The 14,921-nt window shown below is 37.5% G+C and overlaps 1 protein-coding gene across 1 annotated transcript in view; it reads left to right on the top strand.

Moving 5' to 3' along the window:
- LRRC9 (leucine rich repeat containing 9) overlaps positions 1-14,921 on the top strand; it is a 211,438-nt gene that overhangs the window by 33,754 nt on the left and 162,763 nt on the right. The window contains exon 8 of the mRNA XM_069092055.1: positions 7,699-7,854. Coding sequence (XP_068948156.1) covers positions 7,699-7,854 — 156 coding nt within the window. The remainder of the gene's footprint in view (positions 1-7,698; positions 7,855-14,921) is intronic.

Here is a 14,921-nt window from a genome sequence, read left to right as displayed (position 1 = left end):
AAATTAGTCATCACACATACATTGTGTCTGTAATTGTGTACAAATTTTTCCTGGCTCTGCTCTTCTTACTCAACATCAGTTTATATAAGTCTCTCCAGGTTATTATGAAGTCCTTCTACTCATTTCTTATAGCAAAATAGTGTTCCATTACATTGATATACCACAACTTGTTCAGCCATTCCCCAATTGATGGGCATCCCCTTGATTTTCAATTCTTTGCCACCACAAAAAGAGATGCTATAAATATTTTTGTTTGGATGGATCTTCCTCCGACTTCTATTATCTGTTTGGGATACAACCCTAGAAGTGGTATTGCTGGGTCAAAGGGTATGTACTTATTTATAGCCCTTTCGGAATAGTTCCAGATTGCTCTCCAGAATGGTTGAATCAGATCACAACTCCACCAACAATGCATTAGTGTTCCAATTTTTCCACATCCTCTCCAGCATTTATCATTTCCCTGTTTTGTCATCTTAGCCAGTCTGACCAGTGAGATGTGGTACCTCAGCATTGCTTTGATTTGCATTTCTTTATTCAATAGTGATATAGAGCATTTTTTCAAATACTTATGGATATCCTTAATTTCATCCTCTGAAAACTGCCTGTTCATATCCTTTGACCATTTATCAATTGGGGAATGACTTGTATTCTTATAGATTTGACTCAATTCTTTGTATATTTTAGAAATGAGGCCTTTATCAGAGACACTGGTTGTAAAAATTCTTTCCTATTTTGCATTTTATAATGCTCTCTAATTCTTGTATCATCATAAAATCTTCCCTTCTCCATAAATCTAACAGGTAAACTATTCCGTGCTTTCCCAAATTGCTTACAGTATCAGCCTTTATACCTAGATCATGCACCCATTTAGACTTGATTTTGCTATACAGTGTTAGATATTGGTCTATGCCCACTTTCTGCCATACTATATTCCAGATTTCCCAGCAGTTTTTGTCAAAGAGTGAGTTCTTATCCCAAAAACTGGGGTCTTTGGGTTTATCAAACAGTTGATTACTATAGTCACTGGCTCTGTTCCTCAGCCAGTGCCAAGCAGTTTTGATGACTGCTGCTTTATAATAGAGATTAAAATCTAGTATGGCTAGACCACCTTCCCTAGCATATCTTTCATTAATTCCCTTGATATTCTGGACTTTTTGTTCTTTCAAATGATTTTTGCAACAATTTCTAGCTCTATAAAGTAATTTTTTGTAGATTGATTGGTATGGCGCTAAATATGTAATTCAAATTAGTAAAAATTGTTATTTTTATTATTTTAGCCCTACCCAACCATGAGAAGCTTATGTTTTTCCAATTAGATCTGACTTTATTTTTGTGAAAAGTGTTTTGTAATTGTGTTCATGTAGGTCCTGGGATTGTTTTGGCAGGTAGATTCCCAAATATTTTGTAATGTCTATAGTAACTTAAAATGGAATTTCTCTTTCTATCTCTTGCTTTTGTTTTGTTTTGTTTTGTTTTGTTTTGTTTTGTTAGAGATGTACAGGAATGCTGAGGATTTATGTGGCTTTATTTTATATCCTGCAACTTTGCCAAATTTATTTATTATCTCAAGTAGTTTTTTACTTGATTCTCTAGGATTCTCTAAGTATATCATCATATCATCTGCAAAGAGTGATAGCTTTCTTTTTTGCCTAATTTGATTCTTTCAATTTCTTTTTCTTCTCTTATTTCTATTGCTAACATTTCTAGTACCAAATTGAATAAGAGGGGTGATAGTGGACATCCTTGTTTCACCCCTGATCTTATTGGAAATGTTTCTAGCTTATCCCTATTACACATAATACTTGCTAATGGTTTTAGATAGATGCTGCTTATTATTTTAAGGAAGACTCCATTTATTCCTATACTTTCTAGTGTTTTTTAATAAGAATGGGTGTTGTATTTTGTCAAAAGCCTTTTCTTCATCTATTGAGATAATCATATGGTTTCTGCTAGTTTTGTTGTTGATGTGATTAATTATACTAATAGTTTTCCTAATGTTGAGTTGCCCTTGCATTCCTGAAATAAATCCTATCTGATCAAAGTGTATTATTCTTGTGATAACTTGCTGTAGTCTTATTGCTAATATTTTATTTAAAATTTTTGCACCTGTATTCATGAGGGAAATTGGTCTATAATTTTCTTTCTCCATTTTGTCTCTTCCCAATTTCGATATCAGTACCATATTTGTGTCATAAAAAGAATTTAGTAGGACTCTTCCAGTTTTCCCAAATACTTTGTAAAGTATTAGATTCAGTTGTGCTTTAAATATTTGATAGAATTTGCTAGTAAATCCATCTGGCCCTGGCGATTTCCTAGGGAATTCATTGATGGCTTATTCAAATTTTTTTTTCAGAGATGGGGTTAAGTAATTTACTTTTCAGTTAATCTGGGCAATTTATACGTTTGTAAATATTTATGTTTCACTAAGATTTTCAAATTTATATGCATTCAATTGGGCAAAATAATTCCTAAGTATTGTTTTAATTTCCTCTTCATTGGAGGTAGATTCATTCTTTTCATTTTCGATACTCATAATTTGGGTTTCTTCTTTCTTTTTTTTATCATATTCACTAAAGGTCTATCAGTTTCATTGTTTTTTTTTCTTCATAAAACCAGCTCTTAGTTTTATTTATTAATTCAATAGTTTTCTTCAATTCAATTTTGTTAATCTCTCCTTTGGTTTTCATTATTTCTAATTTAGTATTTAATTGGAGATTTTCAGTTTGTTCTTTTTTCTAACTTTTTCAGTTTCATGCCCAATTTATTGACTTCCATTTTCTTTATTTTATTCATGTGTGCATTCAGGGATATAAAACTTCCCCTAAGAACTGCTTTTGCTGCATCCCACAATTTTTGGTATGTTTTCTCATTATTGTCATTCTCTTGAATGAAGTTACTGATTGTTTCTATAATTTCTTGTTTGACACACTGATCCTTTAGGATTAAATTATTTGGTTTCCAATTAGTTTTTATACTGTCTTTCCATGGCCCTTTATTGCATATAATTTTTGTTGCATCATGATCTGAGAATGATGCATTTAATATTTCTTCCTTTCTACACTGAATTGTGAGGTTTTTATGCCCTAGTACATGGTCAGTTTTTGTGTTTGTGCCATGTGTTGCTGAGAAGAAGTTGCATTTCTTTTTTTCCCATTCAGTTTTCTCCAGAGGTCTGTCATATCTACTCTTTTTAAAATTATATTCACCTCCTTAACTTCTTTCTTGTTTATTTTGAGGTTAGATTTATCAAGTTCAGAGAAGGGGAGATTTAGGTCCCCCACTAATATAGTTTTGCTATCTATTTCTTCCTCTAATTCCCTTAACTTCTCCTCTAGGAAGAATTTGGATGCTATACCACTTGGTGCATATATGTTAAGTAATGATATTGCTTCATTCTCAGTGGTACCTTTTTGCAGTATATAGTTTCCTTCCTTATCTCTTTTAATTAGATCTATTTTTGCTTTTGCTTTATCTGAGATAAAGATTGCCACCACTGCTTTTTTTTTTTTTTACTTTTTAGCTGAAGCATACTATATTGCACTCCAGCCTTTTGCCTTTGCCCTGGGCATAGCCTCTTATTTCAAATGGTTTCTTGTAGACAGCATATTGTAGGATTGTGGTTTTTAATCCATTCTGCTATTCACTTCCATTTTATGGGAGAGTTCATCCCATTCACATTCACAGTTATGATTACTATCTGTGTCTTTCCCTCCATCCTATTCCCTCCCTGTTTATGTTTTTTCTTCCTTCTCACCCTCCTTAAGAGTTTTGTTTTTGACCACTGCCTCCCTCAGTATTCTCTCCCTATGCACCCCCCTCTCTTTACCTACGATTTCCCCTTACTACTATTTCCCTCCCTTCTAACCACCACCCTTTTTTCCCCTTACCTCTCCTACTGCCTATAGGGCACAATAGATTTTTATACTTAATAGATATGTTATTCCCTCCTTGAACCAAAACTGATGAGGGTAAATTTCATACAGTAGTCCTTTCCCTCTCTCCTTTCCCTCTATTATGAGTTTTTGTGTCTTTTCACATTAGAATCCTAAACTTAACTGATTATTTTGATCCCTCCTTGAATCAGAACCAATGAGAATAAAGTTCTGTGATGTTCATCTCCCTCCCTTCTTTCCCTCTACTATAGTATGTTTTTATGCCTCTTTGTGTGGCATATTTTACCCTTTTCTGCCTTGTTCTTTCCTTTTCTCCCATTACATTCCCTTTGTACACCTTAATAAGATTTTTTATCATCATATTAGTTCATTCATACCCACGGCCTCTATCTTTGTATATCCCTTTTAAATGTTGCAATAATTATGTAAATCTCAATATTAACAGGTATCATCTTCCCATATAGGGATGTAAACAGTTTGCTCTTATTGAATCATAAGTTATGTGCATGTGTGTGTGCATGTGTGTAATAGTAATGGCATTTAAAGATTCCCCTGTATTGGCTTGGTTTTTGGTTTGATTGTGTTAAAAACCCAGAGCTTGTTGATCCCACTTGTGGGATGGACTTGTTGACATAAAAAGAGAGTGCTGAACTGGGAGGAGCTGGTGATTTAGATTTGGAGAGACACAAGAGAGAGGCAGATGAACTTTTTGGAAGCAGCACCTTTGGAGGCAGAGACTGAGAGGATTGCTGAGGGCCACTTTGAATTGCCCAGGACTTTTGAGACCTGCCACCCAGAGCTGCCAAGGACTGAGGAGACATGGCTGTTATGCTGGTACTTTGTCTGTTTTGATGTTGTTTTGCCAGATTTGTCCACTGGTGAAGGACAGTGCTGTTGTTGCAGAAGTCTGGGAACCTTTCTGTTGGTTCAGAGCTCTTGAGACTGTTCTGAAGACAGAGAATGAATACTGTCCACTGGTGAAGGACAGTGCTGTTGTTGCAGAAGTGTTTGAACCTTGCTGTTGGTTCCAAAGCCCTGAAGAAGGATTTTCTTGTTGTATGTTTACAGAAATTCTGGGAGAGGGTTTTGCTAATGTTTTCAGGGGTCCTAAGACTGTTCTGCAGACAGAGAATGAATTAATGAAGAGACTGGCAATGTATCTTATGGCCTTGCTAAGCCTTGTCTCCCCAGGAACTAAGATTGCTGAGAACTTGCCTTATGTCAAGATGAAGAAAAGACCTCCATTTGGGTATTAAGTGCTGTGCTTAAACTTGTTGTAACTCTGGGGTAGATTCACTTGTGATCCAGGGGTGTTGAACTTTTGACCTTTTTGTGTTCTATGATTGAACAAATGAATGTACTTATGATTGGAAACTAATCTCCATTTGAGAAGAGGGGCTTTGTGATAGACTAAATGAAGGTACAGCCTAGGGGTGGAGTAGTATTTAGAACAGGGACTTTGTAATTGATTGAATGAATGTAAGGTCCTGGGGTGGGGTAGTACTTGAAGATTATTTAATCACACTTAGTAAATGCTGTATTTTGAATGATGTCATATTTTTATCTTTTATGTTCTTAATTTGTCACTGAATAAAATGGAGAGCACCTATGCTGGTATTTTGAACCTTGGGAAGTTGCCTTTGCTTGGCATTACATTACATTATGGTGTAGTTGGCAGGATTTCAAAGCATAGTGCCTCTATTTGTTCCAGGATCCATGGCCATTTAGATTGAGAATGTGTCTTGAGTCTTGTAAATGGAGATCAGATTTTCCATTGAGCTCTGGCTTTTTCATAAGGAAAGTCTAAAAGTCCCTTATTTCATTGAATGACCATCTCCTTGCCTGAAAGATTATGCTCAGTTTTGCTGGGTAGTTAGTTGATCCTTGGTTGCAGTCCAAGGTCTTTTGCCTTATGAAATATCAAATTCTAATTCCTCCAGTCTTTTCATGTAGAAGTTGCTAGGTTCTGTGTAATCCTCACTGTAGTTCCACGATATTTGAATTGTTTCTTTCTGACTGCTTGCAGCATTTTCTCCTTGACCTTGTAGCTCTGGAATTTGGCTATTATATTTCTTGGAGTTTTCAATTTGGGGTCTCTTTCAGGAGGAGTCCGGTGAATTCTTTTGATAACTATTTTACCCTCTGATTCTAGGAACCTCAGGACAGTTTTCTTTGACGATCTTTTGGAGGATGTTGTCCAGGCTGTTTTTTTCATCATGGCTTTCTGGTAGATCAATAATTCTTAAGTTATCTCTCCTGGATCTGTTCTCCAGGTCAGTTGTTTTTCCAGTGAGATATTTTACACTTTCATCTAATTTTTCAATCTTTATGTTTTGTTTGACTCATTCTTGATGCATCATAGAGTCTTTAGCTTCGATTTGCCTCATTCTGAATTTTAGTGAATTCTTTTCCCTGGTTAGTTTTTGAAGGTCCTTCTTTAGGGAGGTATTTTCTCCAGTTATATTTTGAACTTCCTGTCCCAGTTCACCAATTTTACTTTTTAAGGATTTTTTTTCTTCAGTGAGATTTTTTTCCATTCTGGCAGTGTAATTTTAAAAGAATTGGTCAGTTTATCTTTTGCCTCCCTAATTTGACTTTTAAAATCTTTCTTGAGCTCTTCCAAGAATTCTTTTTGGGTTTGAAACCAGTTCATATTTCCTTCTGTGGTCCCAGGTTTGGATATAGAGTCGATGGTATTTCCTGAAAGTGATTCTTCTCGTTCACAATAATAAGATTCAATTGTCTGTGGTTGTTTCTGGCCTATTATGATTGCCTGTTTTCTGACTTTTAGAGTGGATTTCTACTTATGGGGTACAGAGGTCTCTGACCCATGCTTCTCAGGCTGGGAGCTAAGGGCCTGGTTGTTGACTTTGTGTGCTGTAGCTAAACTTGGGTGTCTAGACTGAGGCCAAGGCAAGGGCTCTCAGTGTTTCCCTTGGGTTACTCTGAGGCTCACCGAGTAATGTGTTGAGGAGGGGTGTCTGGCCACTTTAGGTTTTTGCCTCTGTGCCCCTGGGCTACAACTCAGGCAGGCTCAGCAGCTGGTGGCCAGCAGCACTGGTGTCTGCAGATTCCCCTGGTGGTGCTAAGGCACACCTGGGCTTCTGTTGTTAGCACTTGCTGCCTCCAACCCCCTGGGCTTCAGGATATCCCACTGGTCAGCTGAGGTGGGGCTTGCTGGGATGCCTCTCACCCTTCACTTCAGGCTCAGTACAGCTTCAGTCATACCCTTCCTCTAGGACTCCCAAGCCTGCAGCTGCTTCTACTATTTAAGGATTTTGTACTGGGTGGAGCATTGATCTCTGGGTTTTCAGGGTCAGGGAGGGGGATTAGAGCAGCTAGGGTTTACTCGGCCATCTTGGCTCCCAGAAGTTCAATAGGTGATTTTTAAATATCCAGGCTGTGGGCTGATAGCCACATGAGAAGCTGCTGCTTGGGCCCTGTGCTTTCTCTTACCCAGCTCCAACTGATCCTCCTGTGGTGAGACATTTGCGAATCACCCGTGGAGTGGGTGAATCTGATGGCTGGAGCTTGCTCTCACTCTGCTCTACTCTGCTGTCAGGTCCAAGCTGGTATAGCCCCTGCATGCTCCATGCTGCTTCCCAGTACTATCTCCCAATGGATACCATCACTCTGTTCAGATTCACTTTTTAGAGGTTAGGGATGGAATTCATGAAGGAGATCAGAAAAGTGCCTGCTTACATTCTGCCAACTTGGCTCCACCCCCATAACTATATATTTTTAAAATTATAATGTTGTTCATTGTCTCATTCTAAATTTTATTTGCTTTTCTTCTCATTTCTAGACTACAGCAATGAAAAAAATAATGTATTATACTATGCGTATAAAAGCAGTTCATAGGAACCTTAATGAGGAACTTGAGAAGCTGAATGAAAGAAAATGCAAATTGCAGAAATTGCCAGAAGAACGTATAAAATTACTTAGCTTCATTATTAAAAATGTGAGTTTTAATATTTTAAAATTCTGAATAGATTTATTTGGGAAAATGTCACAAACATTAACAATGAAAATTTTTCTCTTCTTTTTTATTTGAATAGCATGCAAAATTTTATTCTAGGCTGTCTATATCTAGACTACCATCTAGGTTTCTAAGACACCACTGCCCAAATAGTCATCTTAAAGCAGTGATGTCAGACTCACGTTCTTGTGGCCTTCAAAACTCCTGAGAGCAGTTGAACCATATTAAAATGTACCTGGGAAATGTTTATCAAAATAAATAAAAATACAATAAAATATAGATAATTTGTGTTTTTCCAAGTTAGTGTGCAGATTACAGGATTTGTTTCTATTTGAATTTTTACACCAATATCTCAAAACATAGGCCTGACCATGACATTCAAGAATCTTCAGTGAGTCCCTGTTGACTCTAAGATAAAATATAATATTGTCATTTAAAGCACTTCACAATGTGCCTTAGTCTACTTTTCCATGTTTATTTCCCATTATTCCCCATCATGTATTTTATGTTCTAGCCAAATTGGACTACTTATTCCCAGAATTCAGCATTTAATCTCCAGACCCTGTGTTTTTTGCCTCATCTATCTCCCATAACAGGAATGTAAATTGCAGGATAATTCTTCTCATCTGTGTTCTTTAGAATCTTTTACTTGCTTCAGATGCAGACTCCTATGGGAAGCTTTTAATATCCCTAATTACTATTCTCACACTTCTCAGTGAGAACTGAGAAGTGAATGAGTTTTTCCTAATATGTTTACATTTTGTATCCTCTAGTAGAATGTAAGTTCATTGAGGGCATGACTACTTTTTTGTTTTTGTTTTCTTATACTCAGGGCATGCTTTGTAATTGGTAGGCATTTTAAAGATTTTAATCGATTTAAATTTCCTCAGAAAACAATGTTCTAGTTCTAGGTTCCAGACTTTAAGTTACATTCTGTATCTAATAATTTATGGTAAACAAAATAAAAATCAGGTTTATTTACAGAACAGATAAAAGAAAAAAGTCATAACTAAACATGAGCCTGTCAGTATGTGAATTATATGAATTTATCACATCTCACTAAATTTGGTTGTTATATTTCTGCTGCATTTTTATTTAAAACTAAGCAGACTATATGCATAATATATTTCTTAGTTTCAGTATTGAAATACCTCCTTATAGTTGTTATTAGAATATGAAATAAAGTAAGAATTTTAAACCAAACCACAGCTTTTTCCTTGTATTCTATGGTGTTTTTTTTTCTGTTAGAGTATGTTGTATTGGCTTGTTTTAAGATTTCTAGAAGGTAGAACCTTTTTATTTGAAGTTTAATAGCTTCAGTTTTAAATGTGAATTAGGAATCAGATATTTATACTTGACCATAGGATCAGAGTTTCTGACATATTTTTTATGATTTATATGATCTAGTTAAACATATAAAGTGAAAGCAATTTGTTAATCTAAAAACAACAAAGGCTGTTATCATCTTGAGATACTTGTTGAGGATGTGTCAGAAAATCTGCCATAACTAAATCTGATGATTATGAGAGTCCCCCTATAGTAATTCATGCACCCACAAAACTTTTCTTAAAGTTTATAGAGCTTTGAGCAATAAATTAAAGACTAAAGGGACACATGGGTGGTATTTTCATCATTATCCAGTCAGACAGACACAAGGGAGTGAGAAGAGGTAGGGAAGTGAACAAATAGTAAAATAATCTGAGTATAAAATTTGGATTTGTGAATTATGGTTAAAATTCCTGGGAATCAGCCCCTGTGGAGAAGCAGCTTGGCAACTAACTGCTCTTGCAGGGGCTACAGCCTCATATTTTAAAGCTCTCAGAAAAAAAGTCTTGACACTGCTAAATGGTTCCACATCAGAAACAGATGGGATATCAGTGTTGCTAAGGGTCATTAGAACCTTTCCAGTCTCACTTGCAGCTTCCATATATATTATTTCTCCATTAAAATGTGGGCTCCTCAAGAGCACAGACTCATACTTTTCTGTTTGCTTCTCCATGGTTTTGCACATAGTAAGCACTTAAATACTTCATCTTTTCATTTACTAAATGGTTAGAGGCTGTCTTGAAATAAGGAAAATAATGATAAAATAGCTATGGCCTATTGTAATGGTAATGGAATTTAAAGATCCCCTTGTATTGGCTTAATTTTCGGGTTAAGCATTAAAACCCAGAGCTTGTGAATCCCACTTGTGGGATGGACTTGTTGACATGAAGAGAAGGGGCTGAACTGGGCAGAGCTGGTGCCATGGATGTAGAGGCCCAAGGAGAGAGAGGCCAGAAGAACTTTGGGGAGCAGCATTGTGGAGGCAGAGAGAGAGGATTGCTGAGGGCCGGTTGGAGCTGCCCAGGACTTTTGAGAACTGCCACCCAAAGCTGCTGAGAACTGAGGAGGCATGACTGTGGTGCCAGTATTTTTTCTGTCTCTTTTGATGTTACTTTGCCAGATTAGCCTGCTGGTAAAACACTGTGCTGTTATTGCAGAGGTCCTGGAACCTTGCTGTTGGTTCAGAAGCCCTGAAGGAGGATTTTCTTGTATGTTTACAGAAATCCTGAAGGAGAGTATTGCTGATGTTTTCAGGGGTCCTGAGACTGTTCTGCAAGCATAGAGTGAATTGATGAGGACACTGGCAATGTATATTGTGGCTTGGTTAAGCTTTATCTTCCCAGGAACAGAGATTGCTGAGAACTTGATTGGAGTCAAGATGAAGAATAGACCTCTCCTTGGGTATTGAATGCTGTGATGATATCCTAACCATGTTGTGGCTTAGGGGTAGATGGCCTTTGTGCTCTCTACTGCCCCTTTGAAAGGATGCTTGGTGGTGATGTATGGTATTATAATTCAGTTGTGATCGAGGGGTGGAAAACTTTTGGCTTTTATACTTTGTGACTGACCAAATGAATGTACTTTGTTTATGATTGGAAACTAATCTTCAGTTCAATAGAGAGAAGACTTTGTGATTGACTAAATGAATGTACTTCCCAGGGGTGGAGTAATTGAGAACTTACTAAATGACTGAATTACCCTGTATTTTGATCTTGATTTTCTGTGAATGTTTTGCCTTAATCTGTCACTGAATAAATGGAGTTCGCTATGCTCATAATCCGAACCTGGAAGTTGCTTTTGCTTGGCGTTACACCTATCCACATATATGTATGTGCATATATATATATATATACATATATATATATAAACACACATACATGTATGTATATATGAATGTGTATACATATAGTATGCAGTATTTTGCACATTAAAAGCACTTTCTCCCCCCCCAAAAAAAAAAGAATTTGCACATTTCCTGTTTTCAACCCCATAAGAGCCCTTTGAGGTAAGCAATGCAAGTTTTATTATCATTATTTTGCAAAAGAGGAAACTGAACCTAAGAGAATTTAACCAGTTGGTAAATGATGTGACCCAAGAAATCTTCTTGTTGCAGACCCAATGTATTTTCTATTGCACATACCATTGTTTTTGAAATTTAAATTTCATAGTTGGAAATGTTTTAATAATGTCATCTATCAGTTAAAATTCAAGTACAAACTCCTTCCAGAGGCTCCTCCTTTTACCTCCTTCATTTCTCACCTTTCCGAACACCTTAGACTCTCAGTCTTATCAGCTTGACATTTCTTTGTCTTTCTTTTGTTTCCATAATATTAGTCTTTGCTGGATCTCTCTTTGTCTGACAACTCTTTCTCTGTGTCCTTTGCTGGTTCATCATTTATAACCCTAAATGTGGGTATCTTGCCATGGTTCTATCCTGGGCTCTCTTCTCTCCCTATACTTTTCCCAGTGGTGATCTAATTCATTCTCATGAGTTCAGTTGCTAGGTGATACAATGGATGGAGTGCTAGACTTGGAGTCAGGAAGACCCAAGTTCAAATCCAGCCTCAGACACTTACTAGCTGTATGATCTTCACAAGATCATTTAACTTCTGAGGTGGAGCCAAGATGGCAGAACAGAAGCAGTAACTTTTCTTTTGCTTTTATTTTTTTAAAGCAATTGGAGTTAAGTAACTTGCTCAAGGTTACACGGCCAGTTATTTCTGGGTGTGGTGCTAAGTATCAGAGCCTGGATTCGATCCCAGGTCATCCCAACTCTGGGGCCAGTGCTCTTCCTAGCTGTGCTACCTGGTTGCCGCAACAGTAACTTTTCTAAGCTCCTCCATGAATCCCATCAATAAATTTTTAAAAGTGAATCTGAATGGATTTTGGAATGTCAGAATCAACGGGGAGACAGAGCATGGCAGAATCCAGCCCAGGAAAGTGCCCACGTGAGTCTGGGTAGGGGAGCACAGAGCACGTGGGGGCTGCAGCAGCTCAGACTAGAGAGCAAACTACAGCAGAGAGAGAAGGAGCCCCAGCCAGCGGACTTACCCACCCCAGCCGTCACATCAGCGTCTCACCACAGGATGGGAGGTTCCACTGGAGCCAGGTAAGAGAGGGATTGGGCCCCCCAGCAGAGACAGTAGCATCTCCTGGGGCTATCAGTCCCCAGCCTGGAAGTTTAGAAATCACCTGCCTGTTTTTCCAGGGGCTAAGATGCCAAAGTAAACTCTGGCTGCTCTGATTCCCCCTCCCTGACCTAGAAAACCCAGAGATAAGTGTCCCACCCAGAGTGAAATCCTGAGATAGTGGAAATACCCTCAGGCTTGGGAGTCACTGAGGAGTATAAGGCAGCAAGGAGTCTGAAGAGAAGAGGGGGAAGGGTCGCAACAAACCCCACCTCACCTGACCATCAAAAGTCTGCCTGAGAAGTAGCCCAGGGGCATAGAGGCAGAAATCTGAAGTGGCCAGACCACTCCTCCTCCACAGATTACTCTGTGGCCTTCAGCATAACTCAGGGGAAACACTGAGACTCCTGACCTTGGTCTCAATCTAGACACCCAGAGGCTACAGCCTACAAAATCAACAACCAGGCCCTTAGCTCCCAGCCTGAGAAATTAGGAAATAGGAAATTACAATGGGAAGGAAGGACTCTGAGGAGGAGAAGGGGAAGGCAAGAAAATCAATTAGAGCTTATAGCGATCAAGAACAACCAAATACAGAGGACAACATGGACTCTATACTCACACCCAAGACCACAGAAGGAAATATGAACTGATCTCAAGCCCAAAAAGCATTCTTAAAGGCCATATTAGAGAGGTAGAAGACAAAATTAAATCTACAGTGACCAAATTGGAAAAAAAGTCTCACTGAAGAAAATAAATCCTTTAAAAGTAAAATTGGTGAACTAATTGGAGAAAATACCTCCCTGAAAAAGGACCTTCAAAAACTAACTGAAGAGAACAATTCACTAAAAATTAGAATCAGTCAAATTGAGGCTCAGGACTCTATGAGGCACCAAGAGTCAATCAAACAAAACATGAAGATTGAAAAATCGGAAGAAAGTGTAAAATATCTCACTGGAAAAACAACTGACCTAGAGAACAGATCCAGGAGAGATAACTTAAGAATTATTGGTCTACTGGAAAGCCATGATGAAAAAAGCAGCCTGGACAACATCCTCCAAGGGACTGTCAAAGAAAACTATCCTGAAGTCCTGGAATCAGAAGATGAAATAGTTATAGAAAGAATTTATCAGACTCCTCTTGAAAGAGATCCCAAATTGAAAACTCCAAGAAATATAGTAGCCAAATTCCAGAATTACAAGATTAAGGAGAAAATACTGCAAGCAGCCAGAAAGAAACAATTCAAATATCATGGAACTACAATCAGGATCACACAGGACCTAGCAGCTAGTGGGAAATTGGGAAAGAATTTTTACAACCTATGTCTCTGATAAAGGACTCATTTCTAATATATACAGAGAATTGAGTCAAATCTGTAAGAATACAAGTCATTCCCAATTGATAAATGGTCAAAGGATATGAACAGGCAGTTTTCAGAGAAAGAAATTAAAGATATCTATAAGCATATGAAAAATGCTCTAAATCACTATTGATTCGAGAAATGCAAATCAAAACAACTCTGAGGTACCACATCTCACCAGTCAGATTGGCCAAGATGACAAAACAGGAAAATGACAAATGCTGGAAAGGATGTGGACAAATTGGAAAACTAATGCATTGCTGGTGAAGTTGTGAACTGATCCAACCTTTCTGGAGAGCAATCTGAATTATGCCCAAAGGGCTATAAATAATTTCATACCCTTTGACCCAGCAATACCACTTCTAGGGTTATATCCCAAAGAGATCATAGAAGTGGGAGGAAGCACAAAAACATGTACACAAATGTTTATAGCAGCTCTTTTTGTGGTGTCAAAGAATTGGAAATTACGGGGGTGTCCACCAATTGGGGAATGGCTGAACAAGTTTTGGTATATGCATGTAATGGAATACTATTGTCCTATAAGAAACAAGGAGCAGATGGGCTTCATAACTACCTGGAGAGGCTTACATGAACTGATGCTGAGTGAGAAGAGTAGAACCAGGAGAAATTTGTACACAATTACAGACACAACATATGTGTAACAACCAACTTTGATAGACTTTGATAGACTGGACTCTTCTAAGCATTGAAGTGTTAAAAGTCAATCCCAAAAGACTCATGATGGAGAGAGATGTCTACATCTAGAGAAAGATCTAGAAAGAACTGAGTTTGAATCCAGATTGAAGCAAACCACCTGATCTTTTTCTTTTTCGGTTTTATTTCCTCCTTACCATTTTTCATTCCATCTGATACAATCTGTCTTTGTAACCTGACTGTCTAATGTGAATGTATTTGCAGATCCTATACTCAATTGTATGCTGCCATGTGGGGGGGAGGGGGACAAAATTTGAAACTCAAGGAATTGTGGAATTGAATCTTGTATACTAAAAGTAAACAAATGAATAAAAAACATTAAAAAAAAAAGATTTAACTTCTGCCTAAGAATGAAGATAGTAATTACTAGCAGTTGCCTCCCAGGGTTTTATGAGCATCAAATGAGGTATCAGTAAAATACATTGAAAACTTTAAAGTGCTATATAAATGGTAGTGATTATTATTATTATTATTATTATTAAATTATCAGCACGAGGCTGATGACTCCCCAAATTATATATCCA

Source organism: Petaurus breviceps, unplaced genomic scaffold (genome assembly GCF_028583685.1).
Source record: "Petaurus breviceps papuanus isolate PSGF00001 unplaced genomic scaffold, PetGlider_PUasm1.0 189, whole genome shotgun sequence".
Classification (NCBI taxonomy): Eukaryota; Metazoa; Chordata; class Mammalia; order Diprotodontia; family Petauridae; genus Petaurus; species Petaurus breviceps.
The sequence above is the reverse complement of the archived record's forward strand: the minus strand, read 5'-3'. Positions and strand labels throughout refer to the sequence as shown.